The sequence below is a fragment of the Dasypus novemcinctus genome, chromosome 5, assembly GCF_030445035.2.
Source record: "Dasypus novemcinctus isolate mDasNov1 chromosome 5, mDasNov1.1.hap2, whole genome shotgun sequence".
Lineage (NCBI taxonomy): Eukaryota > Metazoa > Chordata > Mammalia > Cingulata > Dasypodidae > Dasypus > Dasypus novemcinctus.
The window spans coordinates 59,512,289-59,533,533 of NC_080677.1; the positions used below are offsets into that span (position 1 = coordinate 59,512,289).

General features: G+C 38.1%; 1 protein-coding gene and 1 pseudogene across 4 annotated transcripts in view; one reads left to right on the plus strand and one right to left on the minus strand.

The window, feature by feature from the left end:
* The window catches only part of HEPACAM2 (HEPACAM family member 2), a 60,181-nt gene extending 55,189 nt beyond the window's left edge, over positions 1-4,992 (plus strand). For 2 of the 4 annotated variants that reach the window (XM_004475697.5, XM_012518478.4), the window contains exons 9-10: positions 1,377-1,486; positions 4,334-4,992. In XM_004475697.5, coding sequence (XP_004475754.2) covers positions 1,377-1,486; positions 4,334-4,337 — 114 coding nt within the window. In that variant the 3' untranslated portion in view covers positions 4,338-4,992. Of the gene's footprint in view, positions 1-1,376; positions 1,491-4,333 lie in introns of those variants that run through there. The other 2 variants (XM_004475699.3, XM_004475698.3) reach the window with 1 other exon arrangement.
* A 5,468-nt stretch (positions 4,993-10,460) lies between these two features.
* Positions 10,461-19,211, minus strand: LOC101429025 (pleckstrin homology domain-containing family A member 3 pseudogene; annotated as a pseudogene).
* Positions 19,212-21,245: the final 2,034 nt, after the last annotated feature.

The window sequence follows — 21,245 nt, forward strand, 5'->3', positions numbered from 1 at the left end:
AGCCAGAATGCCAGTTAGCGACCAAATGGCATGACCTTGGGAAGTGGAGGAAAAATAATAATAAAACAAGACTGAAGAATTCAGGTTAAGGAGGGAACTAAATTAAATTATTAACTTTTTTGAGTTTTAAAAAAATAAAATGTTCTCTTTGCTTGTTATGGTGCATGTAGATAGAAGATTCCTCCTCTCTCTACTTGGTGCTCATTTCACCATCCACTTAGCACCTCTTTCGGGAGTTGGACAGAAGGCAGTGAGCAAGTTTGCTGGTTATTAATAGCTTTAATATTGGATTACGTGATTCAGTTAGTGATTATGTTTTTACCATAGCCCCTGAATCCCTCCATACTGAAGAAAATCAAGAGTTGCTCTAAAGTACCACTATAAACTCAAATCTCCTTGACACAAAAATGATAGGACAAATCACATTTCCTAGGTCTGCTCATAAGAGCTTTCACAAGTGAAATGGAAACAGGTGGTTTCCAGAAAGACGTACAACTAAACTGTTCCCTATAACCTGGTAGGTTAAATTGGAATGAAGTCAAGATCCCCTCAGACTTACCAAGGGCAGAATTTTCTAGGTGGAGATGTATAATTATGAAGGTATAAAAGTGGACAGAAGTGTGATGAAAACAGGTAGACTTTGAGATAGAGTAGGGAAACAGACTTAAGTTAAATAATTGCAAAGCAGTCTTTATAGAAAGAAGGTAATTATAAGACACAAAGAATGGAAGTTAATAAAAACATGAATGCCAGTTTCAATAAAATACATGTTGACTTTTACCAAACAGAAATACACTATTAATTACATTTTTCATATTCATCTACACCTTTAACTTTTAGATCCCATCACTGCATTCAAACCAAAACATCTCCTTTTGTGTATCTTATGTTTCTTGGTACCATCTTTACTCACTTGCAAATCTGATGAGGGCTTTGGCTATATACGTCTCTTTCTTTCATCCATCTTTGTACAGGTAATTGGCAAATAGCATCAAAAGCATAACTGAGATACAATGTGAAAGATAATAATATAAGCTCTCTGATTCTAAGCTGTCCTAATATCTCTTTTGCTCATTTTTTTTCCCTTTCTATTGTATTTTCTTTGCAGTAATGCCAGCTTTCTTCTTAAATGAGGAAAGAAAGTGATGGCTTTGTCAAGCTATTCCTCTTCTGACCTCATAGTTATGCTGCTGCACAAATTACCATAGAGTAAGTGCAGGAAACTGTAGTAAGAAGGAAATGAACATTCTAGGGAAGATAAACGGTTCTAAATCATTAATCATCACGACTTCAGTTGTTTGAACTTATCAGTGTAGTGGAAACACTATTTACTAGGCTTCTGATAATTTTTATCTTTAATGTGCCACATTTTCTAGATGCTGAATAGGTCTGCTCCAGCCTCTGATAGTGTATCAGGGCAAGACTTGCACAGTACAATTTATGAAGTTATTCAGCACATCCCTGCCCAACAGCAAGACCATCCAGAGTAAGTATGAGCTGCTTTTGGTGGTGCTACTAAGAAGAGGTTCAGCTTTCAGCCCTGCTTTCCCCAGAATGTATTCAAAGGCTCAGAAGAAAAATATTGAAACAGGAATGTATAGCTTCTATACATTTGAACATACGTCACCATATGAAAATAACTTTGAGAAATAAAGAAGGCAAACACACAAATATCTGGGGTGTGTTTCAGAGCCCTGAAATCAATGGCCAGGTTTGTACATGTCTCCCTTCTCGGAGCATTTTTGCAAGGAATGCACATGGGGGTATGGAAGGGATACCCGGCCTAGTTCTCAAGCCGTATTGGTTGTCTTGGTTTTTCAGTGGCTAGGCTGGTATCAGGGTTGTGGTGATCTGTCACTAAAAATACGACCAAGAAAAAAAGCCTACAGCCCATCCACAGGATGATCAGCGTCAGATACCCAGCCTCTTACACAGTCAAAGCAGGTCTATGCCTACGTGAAAAGAAGCACAGTGAGGACTGCCCTCAGGACTCGGGAGGACAAAGCCTTTGCAGAGGCCAAAGCGGGGAAAGTGGCCAGGACTTCTTAGCTAGTTAACCTCCAGGCTGCCACAGCCTCCTTTCCCTGCCAGAGAAGCTATACCTACAAGTCTTTTGAAATAATGAAATGAACTTCCCCTTTTTTCATGGACTGGAACTGCCTGCAGGTGTAACTGCCACAAATCATCTCCCATCATTTCTTTATTAGTCATTTATTGACTTTGAAAAGAACATCAATAACCCACACAGGAATTGGCCCTCTGGCAAAAGAAACTGCCTGACAGAGTAATTCGTGCACACTTCTGGGTAAACACCAAAAATAGCAGCCGGGGGTGAATGAATGATAGGAAGTCATCTTATGGGGAGGAAACCCAGTCCTGGGGGCCTGTACAGTCATTTAAGGGCGAAGTAGGTGTCAAGAGTACTTTCGGAGGACCCCATCCCAGCATTCCTTCTTGTCCCCAGGAACCCTGAGAAAAAGAAGTCAGGTAAATTAGGAACAGAAACTGACTCAGGTAGGAACTTCTGGTTTGAAAAGAAAAGAAGAGTGCTTTAAAGCATTATATTACTAACTAGCAGAATGCAAAAGTAGGATATTATTCCATAACAGCACGTAGAAAGAAAATCAACTCTCTAAAATGAAACCTACTTTCTGGAAGAGAAAGCAAGGGTTTTTTTTTTTTTTTCTTTGTTAAATAGAAGGAATAAAAAAGAAGTTTGAGAATATGCTTCCTAATTTTAAGATAGGATTGTACCGAATTAAAAATTTTATCCTATTTAAATTCATTTGTTTTTGTATACATCTCTTTTTTTCTAAATATCTGTATCTTCACTAGAATGCAAATAAGTCAAATGAAAATATGAGGTTCATTTTTTACAGTTCCAATTAATAAATAATAAAGGCTGTTTTCCGATTTGGGGTGCAGCTACAATGACAGAACATTAAATGAAGTGATTAGGCTGCTTGCTTTTGTATATCAAGAAAGAAACTATACTTATTTTCAGACATAAATAAAATACTTAGAATTTCTTGGGAATATAAAATTTTATTTTAAAAATAAACTTTAAAGTTTGACAATCAAGCAGAAACGCTCCTTTTTGAGTACATAAAGGACTATTCAAAGCTGCTGCCCAGTGCACACACCTCGGAAGAGCTGTCATCCCAGAGGACTCAGCTCAGCTACGTAACCACTCACATCCCGAAAGTTCCCCTCTTTTCACCTCATCCTTCCCTGTCTTCTGAGCCTCTCTTTGTTTCTGACATATGCCTTTGTCTTTGAGTGACTCTGCTCATTAACCTCCATCCTTTGATTTCTTTCCTATCTATGCCTGCCTTTCTCTTTCCTTCTCTTTCTCTGTCAGTCTCTCCTCTGTTAGCCCTTTCAAAATGTCCCATGTCTGTCTCTCTTCTAATTCATCTTAATATGAAACTAACATTTTTTAAAGTGTTATATTTTAAAATTTTCCATGAATACAGATTTATGTTACCCATCTTAAAATTGTAAGACAAAAAAATAGAATATTTTCTTTTTATTTCATCACTAACTGTCTTGCAGATTTTATTTATAATGGATCCAGAAATATTTCCAGGACATTTACTATGTGCTAGAGATAGAGATTAAATAAGACTCAGTCCTTTAAGGGTTTCATAATTTGGTGAATTCCTGTTTGCTTATTGTAACTAAAGACTGGTGGTCCTTAATAGAGTAAATTATCCAAAATAGAATAAATTTTGCCTATACATGCAGAAACCATTTTTCTCTCCTGATTGTATTTTCTAGGCCCAATTAAATTGAAAGGTCAGTTTAATGAATAATGCAGTAATACAGGTGGTTATGAATTTTTCCCACCCCCCACTTTCATAGTGAATGTGCCAACTCTGGGGGGAAATCCTAACTTATTGCTTTCTTTTACCTTTATTTGATAGTCACTTCTGAGATGGGAAAGACAAACAATTTATTTGGCTTCTAGGCTATTCTAACAGTGTTGTTTTCCCTGCTATATCTATTACCTAATTAGACTGGTGTTTAACAAATTGATAAATTGGCCTGTCTTCATACTCTAGTACTTGGTCCAATTGTTTGTTGAACTTATGGCTGCATTTATTTAAATGATGGCTGCTGAACTTATTAATTGCTCTTGGCCCAGTTTGTTTTGAACCTAAGACTGGGCTGTTAGAATCTTGAAAACAGGATATCCAAGTAAGTAAACCTTTAGTTTCAAAACATTCCCATGATTTGAAGCTATGAAAAAGAATAAAAGAATTAAGGTTCTTCTACCTGTAGACTGGAAAACTATAGACTATTTTACATATCTTGTATATCTCTTTACCAGGTGAGCATTCCCAGGCAAAGCAGTGCATTGGGGTGAGATAATGAAGGAACATTTTCAGGAAAAAACAGTGGAAATGTATATTCATCAAGAATCAGTGAAGAAATCAAGCCCAGTTCCTCTTACTCATTATTCCTTTTAAATGTAGAATAGAGTCATTTTCTAAAACTGGACTGCAAGTTTTCCAGCATATACACATTGAGTGCCACAGAGAAAAGTGGTGGAAAAATATTGCTCAGTGGACAGTCTTCAGTGTGCTAAGAGGAAGAAAAGGATGGGGCTTTTGAATTAATCTTTCTGTATCAAGTTTCGCTAGCAAGCCTAATTAGTTCTAATCTATACTTTCACTTTTGTCAGCTTTAACACTATCCTATCTAACCTACAAATATGGTAACTTTATATTTGTTTCATGAAATTCTTATTAATGTTAAGATTGCTATGTTTATTTTCTTATTTTAATTCCGGATTTCCTTCTTGTTATTTGTTCCAAAAATAATAAGGATGGTTGCCACAAAAGCAAGACTGTGCTTTCTCATAGGTTGTTAATCATCAATGGTATTTTTGAAGATTTATTAAACCATTGAAGGAAATAACTTATTAAATCTTTTTACTTTTGTTCAAAGAGAGATGGATTCAAATAAATTATTCCATTTTTGCTTTTATGTGTCCTTGATTCTTTTTCTTCAAGTGTAAAATATTATACAAGTCAGAATAGAGATTTAGGTTTAATCTTTATTTCTCAATGTACAGAGAAGTGTAGATTATAGAATACTATTAAAACAAGAATTGCTCTTCATAGCCATTATTTTATACAAAAGAGAAGAAATCAAAAGAATAGCATTTCTTTTTATTGTTTCAAGTGAGCCACTATATTTATACAGTCCTTCCCATACTTTTATAGTAATATAGCCTGTATGTGTGTATGTGTGTACTCAAACTTATCTAATTCTGTATCCAAGTTTGCCTAGTTTCCAGAAAGCCACTTAAGTAATATAAACTCTATAGGCTTTATGTATTCAGGAAGGATGTAAACTGAATGTGTATTCGAGCTTATATCCAGATGGAATGTGGGCAGTATGTTAATTCAAGTTTACCTGGTATCCAAACAAACTCCTAAACCCTAAAAAACTAAGAAAGTCTTTCTGCTGCCAAAACCTCTCCTGGTCCCACCCCTTTTGTGTCTCTTGTATAAAAATAACCTAAAAGCCCTACTCTGGGCTTGATTTTTGGACAGGAGTTCACCAGGCCCAGCCAATCATAATAAATCTTCCTTCTCAGAGAATTCCCTTGTCCTAGTCTTCAATATATGATTACCAACTTCTCTCTGCTGCCACTACATTTCTGGGGGCTCATCCGGGATCTCTGCAAAGGCCAGAGGCAGCAACAGTTGGTTGCCCCTCTCGGACATCTCCAAGAAAGCTGGGAGGGCCCAGGTGAACCCCAGCCCAAGGTGCCCCTGGACCCCTCTAGTTCAGAAAGAGGTTGTGGACTCCACCGGACCCCTCCCAGAAGAAACCGGAGGCACTGAATGGAACAGAAAAGCTCCACATGCCAGACCGGTAAGTCCCCTGGGAGCATAGTGTAGGAAAACACTAACTAAACATTAGAAGGGGAGCCTGATCAACTCCCAAGAGGACTCTAGTACTCCCAAAAAGTTATGGGAGAAGCTCTCTTCTCCAGATCTGAAAAGGAAAGAAGAGCAGGTGACTGTGTATGTGTGACTGTGGACACTGAGTAAGATGCAGCAACATTCTTCTGTGGGGCAAGAGCAGAGTTCTAACCTGCTGTTCTGTGGTGACCTCATCTGGTCAAGGGCAGTGAAGGCACCCTCTGGGGCTCTTCATCCAAGTGGGGGTTTATACTGACCTGCTGTTTTATTATGGTTAACTGAAAGTAAAATGTTTGGCAGTAGTGAGAGAGGTTTCACGGGTCTCTTGTCAGTATCCCAGTGCTTCCCACTGGAATACATTCAGAAGAATTGGTCTAGACTTGGAAGATCTTGGTTACAGAAAAATGGATTGGTTTTCATAATAAAGCTTGGTCTAAATATGAATTGAGTGACAGAAGTTTGGCCAGAAATCGGTCTTTAAATTTTAATGCTGGATTACAATTGAGCTTGTTTTGTAGACAGCAAGGGTAGGTAAAGAGTCAGTCAGAGGTTCCCCCTCATAAACCCTCTCCCATAGCTTATCTGTCTGAAAAAACAACACTTCCTAAAAGGTTGTGAACTAATACTGTGTGACTCCCCTTAGCTCCAGTTGAAAATCTTAAAAGCAATAAAAATAAAAATGTAAAATGATGGTGGCAGACTTGGCCCAATGGTTAGGGCATCCGTCTACCACATGGGAGGTCTGCAGTTCAAACCCCGGGCCTCCTTGACCTGTGTGGAGCTGGCCCATGTGCAATGCTGATGCGCGCAAGGAGTGCCTTGCCATGCAGGGGTGTCCCCCATGTAGGGGAGTCCCATGTGCAAGGAGTGTGCCCCGTAAGGAGAGCTGCCCAGTGTGAAAGAAAGTGCAGCCTGCCCAGGATTGGCGTTGCACACACGGAGAGCTGACACAAGATGACGCAACAAAAAGAAACACAGATTCCCATGCTGCTGACAACAACAGAAGCAGACAAAGAAGATGCAGCAAATAGACACAGAGAACAGACAACCAGGGCGGGGGGGAAGGGGAGAGAAATAAATAAATAAATACATCTTTAAAAAAAAAAAGTAAAATGGTGGAAAGCTTGGATACAACCATACCAAAAGAGTAAGAATTGTGAATCAAATTAATGAACTTTATGTTTCTGTGTGTTGTAACTCTTTTTGTGTTTGTCCATTTGTTAAGTGCCAGTATATATTTTCATACCTCCAGATGGTAATATTAAATTATGCAAAATGGTGAACTTTGATTAGGCTGGAACTCTGGGATGCCAGGTCAGTCAACTAAAAGATGTCTCTTCATTCTTCCTAAAATAATAAATACAGGTTCTGGCATACCATCAAACTCCTCACAAGAGTCTCTTCTCAGGAATCAGGAAATTCTGCCTCCTGCTTGTCCACATGGCCACAGAGCAGCCTCTGTATAAAACCCTGAATTCCAGTTAAACCAATGTAAAAAAAAAAAAAAAAAATAGATCTGAGGCCCAGAAACCTCATATCATGTCTCCTTAATGAACTGAGACGATAAACCTCGAACTTCCATCAGTGTAAACTTGGTTGTGCATATAAAAGGTGTAAATAGTGATCAAGATGAAAAAGCTCATTTGCCATCAATTAAAATCAAAGAGTTCCTAGAAATGCTCAAGGTATAGAATTTTCTCTTCTGTTTTAATCTGTGCTTAACTCTGTGTTCAACTTTAAAATCTGCATTTAACTTTGTCAGTTTGCTTATGCCTAGGAAATCAGATTTGGAGTTCACCTGTTAGAAATTAAATAATAGTGAAAGGTTAAATTTAATACCTAAATCACAAGTGAAATTTATTTAATTGCAGGAAAAAAAAAACAGAAACTGTACATAGTTGTTACTAATAAAATTGTTTTAATTGCCTAAATTAATAAAGGTGCCCAAATTGATTTTTTTTGTCTTTATTTATTTTTTTAACGTTACATTCAAAAAATATGAGGTCCCCATATACCCCTCAAGGAACTAGGGCTACATCATATTGTCTTCCAAGACCCAACCCCGACATACTTTAGATCACAGACAATCTTAAATAGCCCTTTCCTGAAAAAGTAATCATAGTCCTAATTTTTTAAAAAGATTTATTTATTTATTTCTCTCCCCACCCCCACCTCCTGTCTGCTCTCTGTGTCCATTTGCTGTGTGTTCTTCTGTGTCCACTTATATTCTCATCAGGCGCCACTGGGGATCTGTGTCTCTTTTTGTTGTGTCATCTTGCTACATCAGCTCTCCATGTGTGTGGTACCACCCCTGGATGGGCCATGGTTTTGTGCGGGGTGGGTCTCCTTGCACAGGGGCCACTCCTTGCACAGGGTGCACCCTCACACAGGGGCATCCCTGCATGGGCCGGAACTCCACGCACGCAGCAGCACTGCACGTGGGCCAGTTCACCACGTGAGCCAGGAGGCCCTGGGTATCAAACCCTTGGACCTCCTATATGGTAGGCAGATGCTCTATTTGTTGAGCCATATCCACTTCCCACATCCTTATGATCCATAAATCAAAACCCTAATAAAGCATGCACCACAGATTATTTTCATTAGTTTGGGGGTTTGATTTTTGTTTTGGCTGTTTTTGTGTATCCCTCCAGAGTTTCTCTCTACAAACCAAAGAAAGCACAGATACATATTCTTATTTTTTCAAACTTATTTTTCAATCACTTGTAATTTCTTTCATTTCTGTATGTATCTGATATGCATACAAATACATGGACACTCTTCGTACAAATGGTTCCACGGAAAGAAGCAAGGAACTGCTGAAGGGAGAAATGTGAAAGGATCTAGAATCCAATTAACTTTTACTGTCATTGGTGTGTAACATTGGATGAGTCACTGCTTTTTTAGTAAATGGGGATGAAAATCTTATACATTAATCAAGGTTTCAAAGGGAAGTAATGAACCAAAATGCAGATGTTCACCTGATTAACAAATATTTCTTTAAAAACTTTCCTAAAATTCTTCTTTATTACTGAATATAAGCTATTGGTAAATATTTTTAACTTTATATTACTGCTTCTATCTTACAATAGAACCAAATATATAGTGCATATTATTTTTTTAAAAGAGTATATCCTACTGATAGACTTGTTAGCAAAAAATTAAAATGCAAAACACAGTTAATTTCCTAACATTTGTACACTTCCATGTTAATAGGACAATTTCATTTGAAGTAAACTGCACATGCACACTCAAAAAAGCAGGTCCTTTCACTCCCTCAGTTCTAAAAGACAACAGATTTTACCAATTTTTTTAACATAATAAAATTAAGTGATAGCACAGTACTTGGCATATAGGTATTTTACTATATTTTATTTAATATATTTAATATATTTCTAGAAAATTTTCTACTTCCATACTGCTAGGCATCCCTGTATATTACCCTGTCATTCATATATATATGAATATATAATGTAGTTTCCTTTTCATAGATACGGAACTCAGACATCGCACTTACATTTAACAGTGTTATTCTCTTCCTTCTCATCCCCCAGATACACTCTATTTTGTGAATACCTGTGTTAACCCTGAAGTTGATAAACACTTTCACAAACTTTAATTTCTTTGATCTTCCCAAGAACCCTGCGAGCTAGAACAAGCATGCCCACTTTACAGATAAAGAGCCCAAAACTCTGAGCCTAAAATGATTCTCCCAATGTTACAAACCAGTAAATGGCAGAACTGATGCTTGAACTGCACCTTCTGGCTCCAAGCTTCAGGGACTAACGTGATGTACCACATGATCTCTCTGGGGTATGCTGGAGTGGAGAGCACACCAATTTGTCTTCTGTTGGCCTTACCTTGGAATTTCATTAGTTTCAAATATCATTTGACCCTTGCCAAACATTTTATTCACGTGTGTGTGTGTGTTTGTCTCTGACAACTTTCTCATTTGAATATATTTCTTGGGAAGATGACAGCTCAATTGTTTTCTATAGAACACAGCATAACTGGGAGATTGCTTCTCCCTGTGTTTTCCACACCTGTGAAAATCATCAGCAGGATTCCACCTTAGGTTAACAAGAGAGACTTTTGAAGTCTCTGGGCAAAATCGCGTCCTTAAGTTCTAGGTAAACCAATTGTCACGGCAGATGGGTCTTCTGAAACTCTCATAAAAAACAGTTCATCCATCCCAGCACATGCACTTTGGAATGAAGACAGTAAATAATCTGTTTTATTGTACTGAAATGAATTATTTGACCTTTGTGCTTTTTAAAAAAGATACCATCTACAGAAGGCAAATAAATTACTGTGCTTCCAATCGCCAAGTCTCTTTGAGATTGACTCTCAGGGGTACATGATAATTTTGGAAACTCTTCACTGAGACTCTGTGAAAAAAAATTTTTTGAGTTTGAATGCAGAAGCCACATGCTTATTAATAATCTGATTAACTTAAAAACACCAAGCCAGTTTGTTATAAAGTGCTCCTCATCCGAGAATTTGGACAAAACCATCACTCCAAAGTGAATTTAAAAAAACAATTTATAAGGCAAATACTGACAACAGACATGAGCAGGCACTATCAAAAATGCTATTTGTTCTTTCATTAAATTATGTCATTTTCTAAACTGATGAAGATAAATCACCTTAACATAATATCTTTTCTGTATAAATATCCGTAAATAAAAAATGACTCTAGATACTCTAAAGAGCCTCAAACATTAATACCTATAACAAAAGCTTAACATCTATTTTTTAAAAAGCAGTAAAATCCTCTTCCATTGAAAATCATTTCTCTGGTACAAATGAGCAAGGTCACTACTCCAACAACCTCTTTTCTATAACAACATAACAATGCTTACACATCTTAAATTTGATAGGCCACAAAAGTTAGAATGCAATCATTTTGCAAGTTAACAGAAAAATAAATAAATAAAAATTAAATATTTTAGCCCAACATTTGATATTAACAAATCAGTAGTGTCAATTTTACATATCAAGGGCAGTATCATCTGTTTTTTCAAAAATCCTCAATATGTCACAGTATTTGAGTTTAAAATATTTAGAATAGTAAATATTTCCTTTTTGCTTAAAAATATAAAACAATCACCATCAAGCTACTGTAACTCATTTTTAGCTGGGATAAAGTGCCCATTTATTTGGTCACAAGTTATAAATATATTACTTTTTTGTCATACTCAAACCTTATAAGATTTCACATTTATAAGTTATAATATACACTAAATTGTCAGTCCGTCACAGTTTTTTTAGAAAAATACCCACATTACACCATCATTTGTAATAGATAGGATGGAAGGAAGGAAGGAAATGAAAAGGCAGAAGGAAAGGAAGGAGGGAGGAAGAAAGGAAAATGCACACTCATACTGCAATGTTATTAGGAAAATACTCTAGCAAATAAATTATATAAAGATAAAATACACTTCAAAGGTATGTGGGTTTCGTTGTTTGTTTTTTAATAGTCTATAAAGTGCAGAGAAATCATAAGTAAAGGGAAAAACTACTCCCTATAACAATAGTTTAATTACAGCAGCAGTTTCATAACAGTACTTTGAGGAAGGTGGACACCAGTTTCCCTCCGGAAAGGCAGATGGAAGAGGATCTTTAGATCAGATTTTTTTTTTCTTTTTTGGTCATAAAATCTGCTTTCTTTAAGAATGGTTACAGATGCCAAATCTCCATTAATTGTATTTCTTCAACAGTGAACAGGTGTATCTGGATTTCCAAGAGGGAATATCACTACAAGAGTCTTATCTGAGTAGGTTCTTGGGTGGCGCTGGGATAATCAGTGAAGCGTGGATCTTGGTTCTTTCACAGAGCGGCTACTCCTCTCTGAACTTCAAGAACCAGGCGGCCGACAGAAGCGTCATCATTTGAAAAGGAGAAGGTGACACCGGAGAATCTAAGGGATCCAGATGGGGGAGTTGAAACATCCCAGGCTTACATTTGGCACTCGCTATCTTCACACAGTCTTCAAGTGTGTGATGAACGAATTACCGGTGGCACTAAGCAAAGAGGCTTCTTTCTTGTTTTCCACGGTGGAAGATGAACGACTCTCATCATGGTGAACAAATTCTTGGATTGTATGAACTTGTTGCATTAAGAGGAGACAGTAGAGGAGTTCAGACATTTGGGTTTTCAGAGATTCACTGGTTTCACTTATTTTTCTTTTTTAGTCCTAGTGTCAGTCAAACAGGCTTTGGAACTCCCCAGAGCATGTATGTCTTAGCCCCATTCCCCGCTTTTATGGATGCTCTCCATATTTTATGCTGCTCTCTTGAAATGATTAATTCATCCTCGTGTTTGCTGGACTTCAATTTCACAGGCTCCCATCTTTATACTTCCTTTGCTCGCTTTGCAAACAACATCCTGTGAATCAGCTGGGCAGGATTCCATGATCTGAAACAAGCCAGCGGGGCTGCCAAGGCGTGGGTAGTTGGTCCAGTTGCACAGAAGCGCGCCCACCCAGCGCCCAGCCCGCGGGCCGCGGGGAGGCGGCGCCCTGGAGGCCGCGTGGGCAGGTGCCGAGCGGAGCTCGGGGTTGCGAGGTGCCGGCCAGGCATCTTCCCGCGCGCCGCGGCGTGCCCCGAGCCAACTACGCGCTCCCTCCTCCTCCACCCGTGTGAAAACTTCTTATCCTGCAGAAAGCAGAGCCTTGAGAGTGCGATACCTATAAAAAAAATTTTACCCTCATTAATTACAAAACAACTGAGAGTTTGTGAGCCACAGATCGTGTGCCATTATCCACGCTACTGATGGGGAAAACTGAGACTCAGACCTTCAGGGCCTCAGTTTCCCTGTCAGAACATGAAGAGGATTTGAATTGACCTCTGCCCGGCTTCGATTTACCCAGCAGTGACACTGCGATAATGTCTTGGCCTCTCCAAGCAGAATCAGGGGCCTCTCTTCCTGCACTCACATTGCACATTTATGGAAGCAATTACCATACTACTGTGATTATACTGTAAGCCAAGCATAAATGAAACAATGATAATACTGTGCTCTAAATGCAAAGTAGAAGTGTACAAAAAGGTTAAATGGCAGTGCAGAGAAAGGAGTGGTTATTTCCATTTGTGGGCCTTGAGGAAGGTCTCCTGCAGCAGGTAGGGTTTTGAAGACTTGAGAGGATTTCACAGTCTGTGGAAGGAAGGGCATTCTAGCAGGGAACATTCATTAGGATACAGGGGGAGGAGCAAGTAGGAGAAGTAGATAAGCTAAACAAGGGACATGTGGAATATCCAGGAGGGGATATTTAACAGAATCATACAAACTCATCCAGTGCTTGGGAAATAAATCTGGTTGGGAACTTCAGTTGTTATGTTCAAATAAGTATTTATTAACTCTCATCCATGTGCCACAGATTCAGAGAAGAAACAAACATAACCCCGTCTTCATCTTATAAGAGTTTTCAGAGTAGTCACAGAAAGAGACACACATAGTTATAATACTAGTAATAATAATAGCACGAAATAATACAATAAATACACTTACTGTGAACGACCACAGAGCATGCCGTGGAAGCTTAGAAGAGGGCATCAATTTTAGGCTAGAGGGGTGAGAGTAGGCTTCCTGCTCTCAATCAGTTGAGCTGAACCTCTGCTTTAGTTTGCCGAAGGGCTGCTGATGCAAAGACAAGAAAATGTGTTGGCTTTTTATAAAGGGGGTTTATGTAGGGTAAAATCTTACAGTTTCAAGGCTGTGAAAAATCTAAACAAAGGCACAGTAAGAGGTGCTTTTTCACCAAAGTCAGCTACTATTAATCCAGTTGTTCCGGGCATGAGGTATACATGATTGGTTTGTTACCTCACAACTTCTCAAATTAAAAAAAAAAAAAATTGTTCAAATTACAATGGGGTCACACCCCCAGAAATGGATCAAATTTAAGAACATTGTTTCCCTGGGGTACATATAGTTTCAAAGTACCACAGATGGATTCTCTGAGAGTAAACAGTAGATGATTTTGTAAGACAGAGCTGCAAGTAGAGAAAGAATTTGGGATGATATTCCCATTATTATGATAAGGTTGAAGTTCTGGATGAACTGTACAAGGGCAGCAGATATAAGCAGTTTAAAGATAAAACATGTAGGGACTCAGTGATTGGATAATAGAGAATTAATAAGGGGAAAGCCATGAATAGCACCTACATTTCTTTCTTGAGTGGCTGATGATGTCATCACCCAAGACGGAAATGCATATGGACAATAGTGTTTAGAAAGAGGGAAATGAATCAGAATTAGTTTAAGAACCAAAAAGAAATGCATGATATGCAAATATATAACCAGGATAGGAACTCTGAGAAGACATATGGGCTAAAGAATAAATTTGAACCAGGTAACACTTAGAATGCCTTTGGCAGCAAGTAATCTCTTTAAAATGGAAATCTCTTTAAAATGGACTTAAAGAATATTTGTTGTTGCTAATGACAGGGAGTTCAAAGGCAAGTTGAACTCCAGTATTGGTTAATGCAATAACTCAACAATGTCATCAAGAACCCAAGTTCTTTCACTGATGTAGACTATGGGTGGGGGGCTGATCATCTCTTTGTAGATAACCTGAACTGTGTGTGTCCTGAGCTGTGTGTATGGGACAGTGAAAACTGCAGCCCTGCCCTTGATAACCATGACAACAACTCCAGTCCCAGAAAAACAGTTTAGCAATGCAAACTCTATAAACTTTAAATATTCAGGGAAAATACAAACTAAATGTGTTAAAAGCTTACCTGAAGTGTATGAAGTCCATGCTAAAAGCTTACATGGAATGTATGAAGTCCGTGATAAAAGCTTACCTGGGATGTGGAAGATATATGTTAATTCAAGCTTTTTGAGCACTGAAACAAAAAACCATTTGGCCCTTCCTCTGTATAAAAAGAACTCAAAAATCTTGTTCAGGGCTCGGGTTTTGAACAGAAAGCTCCTGAGTCTGGCTGGCTGTAAATAAATTACTTTTTCCTTCCCAAAATTATTCCTGAGTCCTGGCCTTTCTATACACAAATGATTGAACCTCTCTCAACTTCTACAACATCATCTCTCTACTTTTCCCTCATGTTGACAGGATGGCTGCAGCAATTCCACAAGTTATATCTAGAAACTACAAAATCCAGATGATGGAAAAATATTTTCCTGTATTATTTTCTTGGGAGTAAGGAAATCTTTCCCAGTAGCATCCCAGCAGAATTCTGATGTTTTCTTGACCAGAACTAGCTTTAATGTTCTTTTCTAAAGAAATTACTGGCAAAAGGAATGAGATTGCCTTGATTGACACACTATTTAGAATTTACTCCATACCTTGAAGGTGGAGATGGATCAACTTCCTCCCAAACACTGGGCTGGGTAAAGAAGAAGGGACTACCTGAATAATATTGGTGTTTGTATGGAAATGAGGACCAGGGGGAAATGGCTGCAAAAGCGGGAAACACCCTTAGAAATACCAATTCCTGGAAATTAAAGAGAAGTCAAAGAAGGTTATAAAGCAGTAGTGGGAACATGAGGAGAACCTGGAAAGAAACTTAAAGATGACCTGGGCATACCTAATAAAGGGAGTGACAGGGACAAATTGAAAAGGCATTTTATCTTTGTGTATCCCTAAATATCTAAGAAAGAGGATTGCCCTATATATTCTATTCCCTGGACAGGGAAGTTCCTATGTTTATAGTGACCAACCAAAATTGCATTTCTTAGACATTAGTAACTTTAGTGAAATTTTATTAGTTTAATTAATACATATTTAATATATGTTAAATGGCATTTCATTTTTTTAACTTTATGAATTTGCATATTAAGATATTTACCAAATGGGAGTCCTTAGTTTATTTTCCAACCCATAGCAGTGGAGACTAAAGCAATCATAAATAGATTTAGTATACAAATATATCTGCTTGATTCTTTATCCAATAAACAACCTCTAACCTTGATTTAGTTTCCCAAACCATGAAGAAAATGGCCAACACACTCTTAAAACATATTTATGTCAAATCTTCCACTCTCAAAACGGTCCCAATTAGGACAATATATTCTATTGTGACAATATGTGGAACGCTCTCATATACCTCCTTGTCCATCTAGAAAATTCTTATTTAATTTTCAAGATTATCAGTGGCAATATCACCTCTGCTGTGAAACCTTTCCAGAAGTGCCCAAGACTCTTAGGTGGTCCTTTAGTGCTACCTACAAAATGCTGTGGGACTTCTGATCACATGTCTGCTTTCCCATACCAGACAATGGATGAAATGATTTTAAATAATAGCATTTAGCTTCTCTGTTACAAACCTAGAAATATTGGTAAAATAGTAATGTGTACATCATTGTAAAACCAAACACTGCTTTACCTGTCCAGTCCTCATTGTCTAATCTGTAGTATGAGTGGGTAGGACCAAGCAAGCTCTAGGATGTTTTTAAGCTCCAAAGTCTAGGAGTTTATTAAGTTATTTTAAAAATCTACTGTATCTTCTTAGCAGTCAGACATTGTAAGATACACATCTTTTAACCAAGTTGCTACCTTAGTTTAAATCACTGAGCCAGGAACTAGACATAAAAGGTTTCCTCATTTGTACCCATACAATGCTACTTGTATAAAGTACCATCAGTAATTATCTACACAGTATAATAGTTGTCAAAAAACCTATTATATCAGTAAAATATCTTAAAATTTCCCAGTAGTATTTTTGGACTTTCTCTTTTTCAAAATATCTGTTTAAAGGGAGAGAAAAGGAAACCAACATAAATACCTATCAACAGGGGACAAGTTAAATAGTAGTTAAATAGAATTAGGGCACTCTGCAGCTATTAAAAAGAAGGATAAATCTAAATGAGATAACAAGGGTAAAGTTCTGCATATATTGTTAGCTGAGAAGGATAAGTCACAGGTCTGTTTGATGGCATGATTCTATAGGTGGATAAAAATGTATTTCTTTATATATATAAAATATATGGAAGGAAACGAACTAAACTATGTAGCAACCTCTCAGAAGAGTAAAGAAATAGTGAATGGAGGCATTTAATTTTTTTTCTTTTTTTTTCACATAAATTTGTATGGCTTGATTTATAATTTTATAATGAGATAAAAAATTTTAAGTGTCAGGAGAACCTAATATTCTAAATCATACATTTTGACTGAAATTACATTTGTTCAACATAATTCTGTTATTATTCATGTATGCCATTTATCCATTCCCCTTCATCACCCTCTTTTTCTTCTGTCCATTTAACCTGTTCCTTTCCTCCTCATTTTTCTTATCTTTTTCCTAATTTCACTTCTCCTTGTTGTCTACCCTACCTTCCTGCCTCTCATTTCCTTTCTTCCTGCCTCCAAGCTGAATCCTGGAAAGGTGAAACTCTGAGAATGCGACCAGGCTGTGACCCGTTTGTGCTGGGTGGTGGCTCTGGGCATGGCCCGGGCTCCCCAAATAGAGGATGCTGCAAAGCACTGTTCTGGCCACTTGGGAGGCACTGCAGCCAACATGGAAGGACACCAACTCAGAGACTAGCAAGAAAGATGTTTAAAGCAAAATTATATCACTGAGGCCTTTCTTCATTAAAATGTGTAGAAATTTGGCTTCAATGTCACGGTCATCTCTCCTGTGGGCTGTAGAAGAAGAGTGAAGTCTGGGTAAAGGAGCTTCCATCCTAAAGAGAGGGCTGGGCTGATGGTTACCATGGCAACTGCAGGGTTGGTCAGAAGAGTTAGTGAAAGATAAAGTATTTGGGGTCTTGCTTCTTGTGGATAAAAGTCTATGACATATAGCCTCATTGAATTGGGACACAAAAGACTGACCTGGGCCAGAGGCTTTTCATGGATCTGCTTAACTTATTGTTGCAATTTATTGTGCAATTTATGTCAAACTCTGCCATGTACCTGAAATAAATTCTCCCTCAACCCTCAGAAAAATTATATGAAAAAATTGTCCCTGTTTTATAAATGAAGAAATAAAGCCTAACTCGGAGTAGTTAGAAACTTCTCTAATGTCATCAGCTAATAAATAAATGTTCGTGTGTCACTCTCAGATCCCTCCCAGACAAATAGAGCAAAGAGTGTTTGTTTACCTACAACGTTGTCAGCTAAAGCCTCCAAGCTCTCTGGATCTAAACAATTACAGAACATCAACTATTCAATTGTTCAGTGCTAAGATGGTTTCTAATTTACATAAGGAAACTAGAAAAAAAAAGGAGAATTACAAAAAAAAGAAAACCAATAAGCTAGAATCAAAAGGAGTATCTCACTTACAATGTATATAATATACATATATATAAAGGTGTTAATACATATATAGAAATGTCTATATACATATTTATATATTCTCAGGCAGTGTTTCCATTACAGTGACAAAGACTGCAAACTTTAGCTGCAGAACGATAAAGATAAGATGTTATTCTTTACAATTTCTAGAATCTAGTGCCCAGAATTTCAATTCACAACTCTCCCAATACCAAGCTGCTCCCAGAAAGTTGTCAATGAGAACTTTATTGATATAGAGATAGGAGATGAAGGAGCTGCGTGTGTGTGTGTGTGCATTTAATGTGTCTCTGAAAGGACTCCAAAGAAGTGAGTGCTTGTTCAAACTAGTGTAAACCAGTTTTAATGGGTAGATGCACTTCTTATGTCCTCTGCATCTAATGCATTTTTTTATTCTGAGTGGCAATTAGTAATGATTCGTATTTCATGATATATCTTTGAAAAAGCACGAATGATTGCTTCCCATGACTTTCCTCTGTCCTTCCTATCTCCCAGCCATAAAATAAGGGATGATTGAAAATATTTTCTACTGTCACTTCTGAAGGAGGCTACAGAGGGAAAGCCAACTCCCAGATTTTTCATTTCAAGCTAAGGCAGGGCAAGTAATATTTACTATGTTTCATTCATACCAGGAAGAGTCATTTGGTCTTCTGAAGAAAGCAGGCACTCTAGCTGTCAGCTCTCCCTCTCCTAATGCCTGTTTGCATTTCAGTCACTCCCCTACTGATATCTAGAAGCATGGAGTAAGAAGCCACAGGAAGGGCAAGAGTGGTCGAGCAACTCCCACTGGCAGTGCAAACAGTGGCCAGAGGGAATATGCAAATCCCCTCCACCAAGACGCGTAAGTTTGACATTTACATTTTTCGTTTAAAAGACAATTTCCAGGACGCCTCCACCAGCTGCACACAGCAGCTGGCAGCTGGGGGGCCGCCGTGCCTGCAGGGCATGGGGCCAGTGGAGCGATGGCTGAGGGGCACGCTGCGGCCACTCCCCACCGCCAGCACAGGGCCCAGCTGCAGCTCCGCCATCTCCAGCCGCCACCTCACTGCTGCCTGCACAATGCAGAGCCTGCCCATTTCTCAGATACAGGAGAGAGAAAGACATAGAAACAAGAAGTGAGAAATGGGAAACCTGATTTCAATCATTTGCTCACTGGTGTCTAGTTTGGTTTTAATAACAGCAAGATTAATATTGTGCAGTTTAGTTTTTTTATATTACCATTATTTGTAGTTAGATGTTAAGTCCTACAAACTTTAAGTACATTTTTTGGGAAAGGATGTTATTTTTTTTGTTAGTGGCAATGTTGATTACAACATTTTAATTAAACTTGAATAAATTACGCTTAAAATGGATCCTTTTATTATTAAAAGAAAGAGGAACTAAGAAGTGAAATATATAGAAGCATGCTCAAGTTCAACTCTTGGATCTGAAAGTGTGATTAGTAACAATGTTTAGAAAAATATTGATTCTTATCAACAAACTTCAGCCTCATTTGAGCCACAGTCAAAAATAAAAAAGTAGGTGCAAGACATTATAATGAGGATTATTTAAAATATGGTTTGGGAAGCAGATGTGGCTCAGGGGATTGGGCTCCCATCTACCATATGGGAAAGGTTGGATTACTGGGGCCTCCTGCTGAAGGCAAGCTGGCTGGCACAGTGAGCTAGCCCGAGAGGAGAGCTGGTGCAGCAAGATGACGTAACAAAAAGAGATACAGAGGAGAGACAATAAGAGACGCAGCAGACCAGGTTGCTGAGGTAGCACAAGAGATTGAGTACCTCTCTTCCACTCCAGAAGGTCCCAGAATCGGGTCCCAGTGTCACCTAAAGAGAATAAAAGCAGACACAGAAGAACACACAGCGAGTGGACACAGAGAGCAGACAATGAGGCGGGGGGTGAGGAGTAATAAAATAAAAATACAGTTTTATCAAATGTGAAAAACCCCTTGAGCTAGACATAACCTCAGTGTGTTATTTGTAGTAACATTCTTGCAAATGAAAGCTTAAAACCTTCTAAATTAAAGACACTTAGAAATTCAGCATGCTGAACTTTTTTTTTTTTTTTTTTTTAAGATTTATTTTACTTACTCCTCTCTCCTTCCCTCCTGTTGTCTACTGTGTCCATTTGGTGTTTATTCTTCTGCATCCACTTGGATTATCCTGCAGCACTGGAAAACTGTGTCTTTTTTGTTGCATCGTCTTGCTGCACCAGCTCTCCGTTCGTGCAGCACCACTCCCGGGCGGGCTGCACTTTTTTCACGTGGGGCAGCTCTCCTTGCAGGGCACACTCTTTGTGCATGGGGGACCCCTTCGTAGGACGCCCCTGCAAGACACAGCACTCCTTGCACACAGCAGCAGCACTGCATGTGGGCCAGCTTGCCACACAAGACAGGAGGCCCTGGGAATCCAACCCTGGACCCTCCATATGGTAGATGCTCTATCAGTTGAACCATGTCCACTTCCCAATGCTAAACTTATTGATAAAAATCTTGAATGTTTTCAAAGAAAGGAAAAAAATGTGAAGTTATCAAGATAATTTCTTAGTTGTTCTACCACTGTTAGTGAAAAAGCCTTATTATCATATTTAGTTGCATGTTGTGTGGCAAAAGATAAAATGGCTCACACAGCTGCTGAAAAAATTATTCTTCCAGCATGTTTGGATATGGTGCACACAATTTTTTATGATAAATCAGCTGATAAATTAAAAACTATACCTAGTGATAACAGTATCTCTTCGAATTTGTGCTGTTGCAGAACATTTGGAAATAATGCTTATTACTCGATTACAGTCCCATATAGATTTTGCAATCCAACTTGATGAAAGTGCTGATATTGGAAACTGCACAACACTTTTAGTTTTATGTCAGATATGCATGGCAAGATGGTTTTATGGAGGGCTTTTTATGTTGTGTAAGTTTAGCCTCAAATGTAAGTGGATTCGATATTTTTAAAGCAATATAAATTAAACTGGACAAACTGTCAAGAAATTACAAGTGATAGAACCACAAATATAACTGGAAACATAGCAGAGTAATTAAAAAATTGCTAGAAGTTCTTGATGGT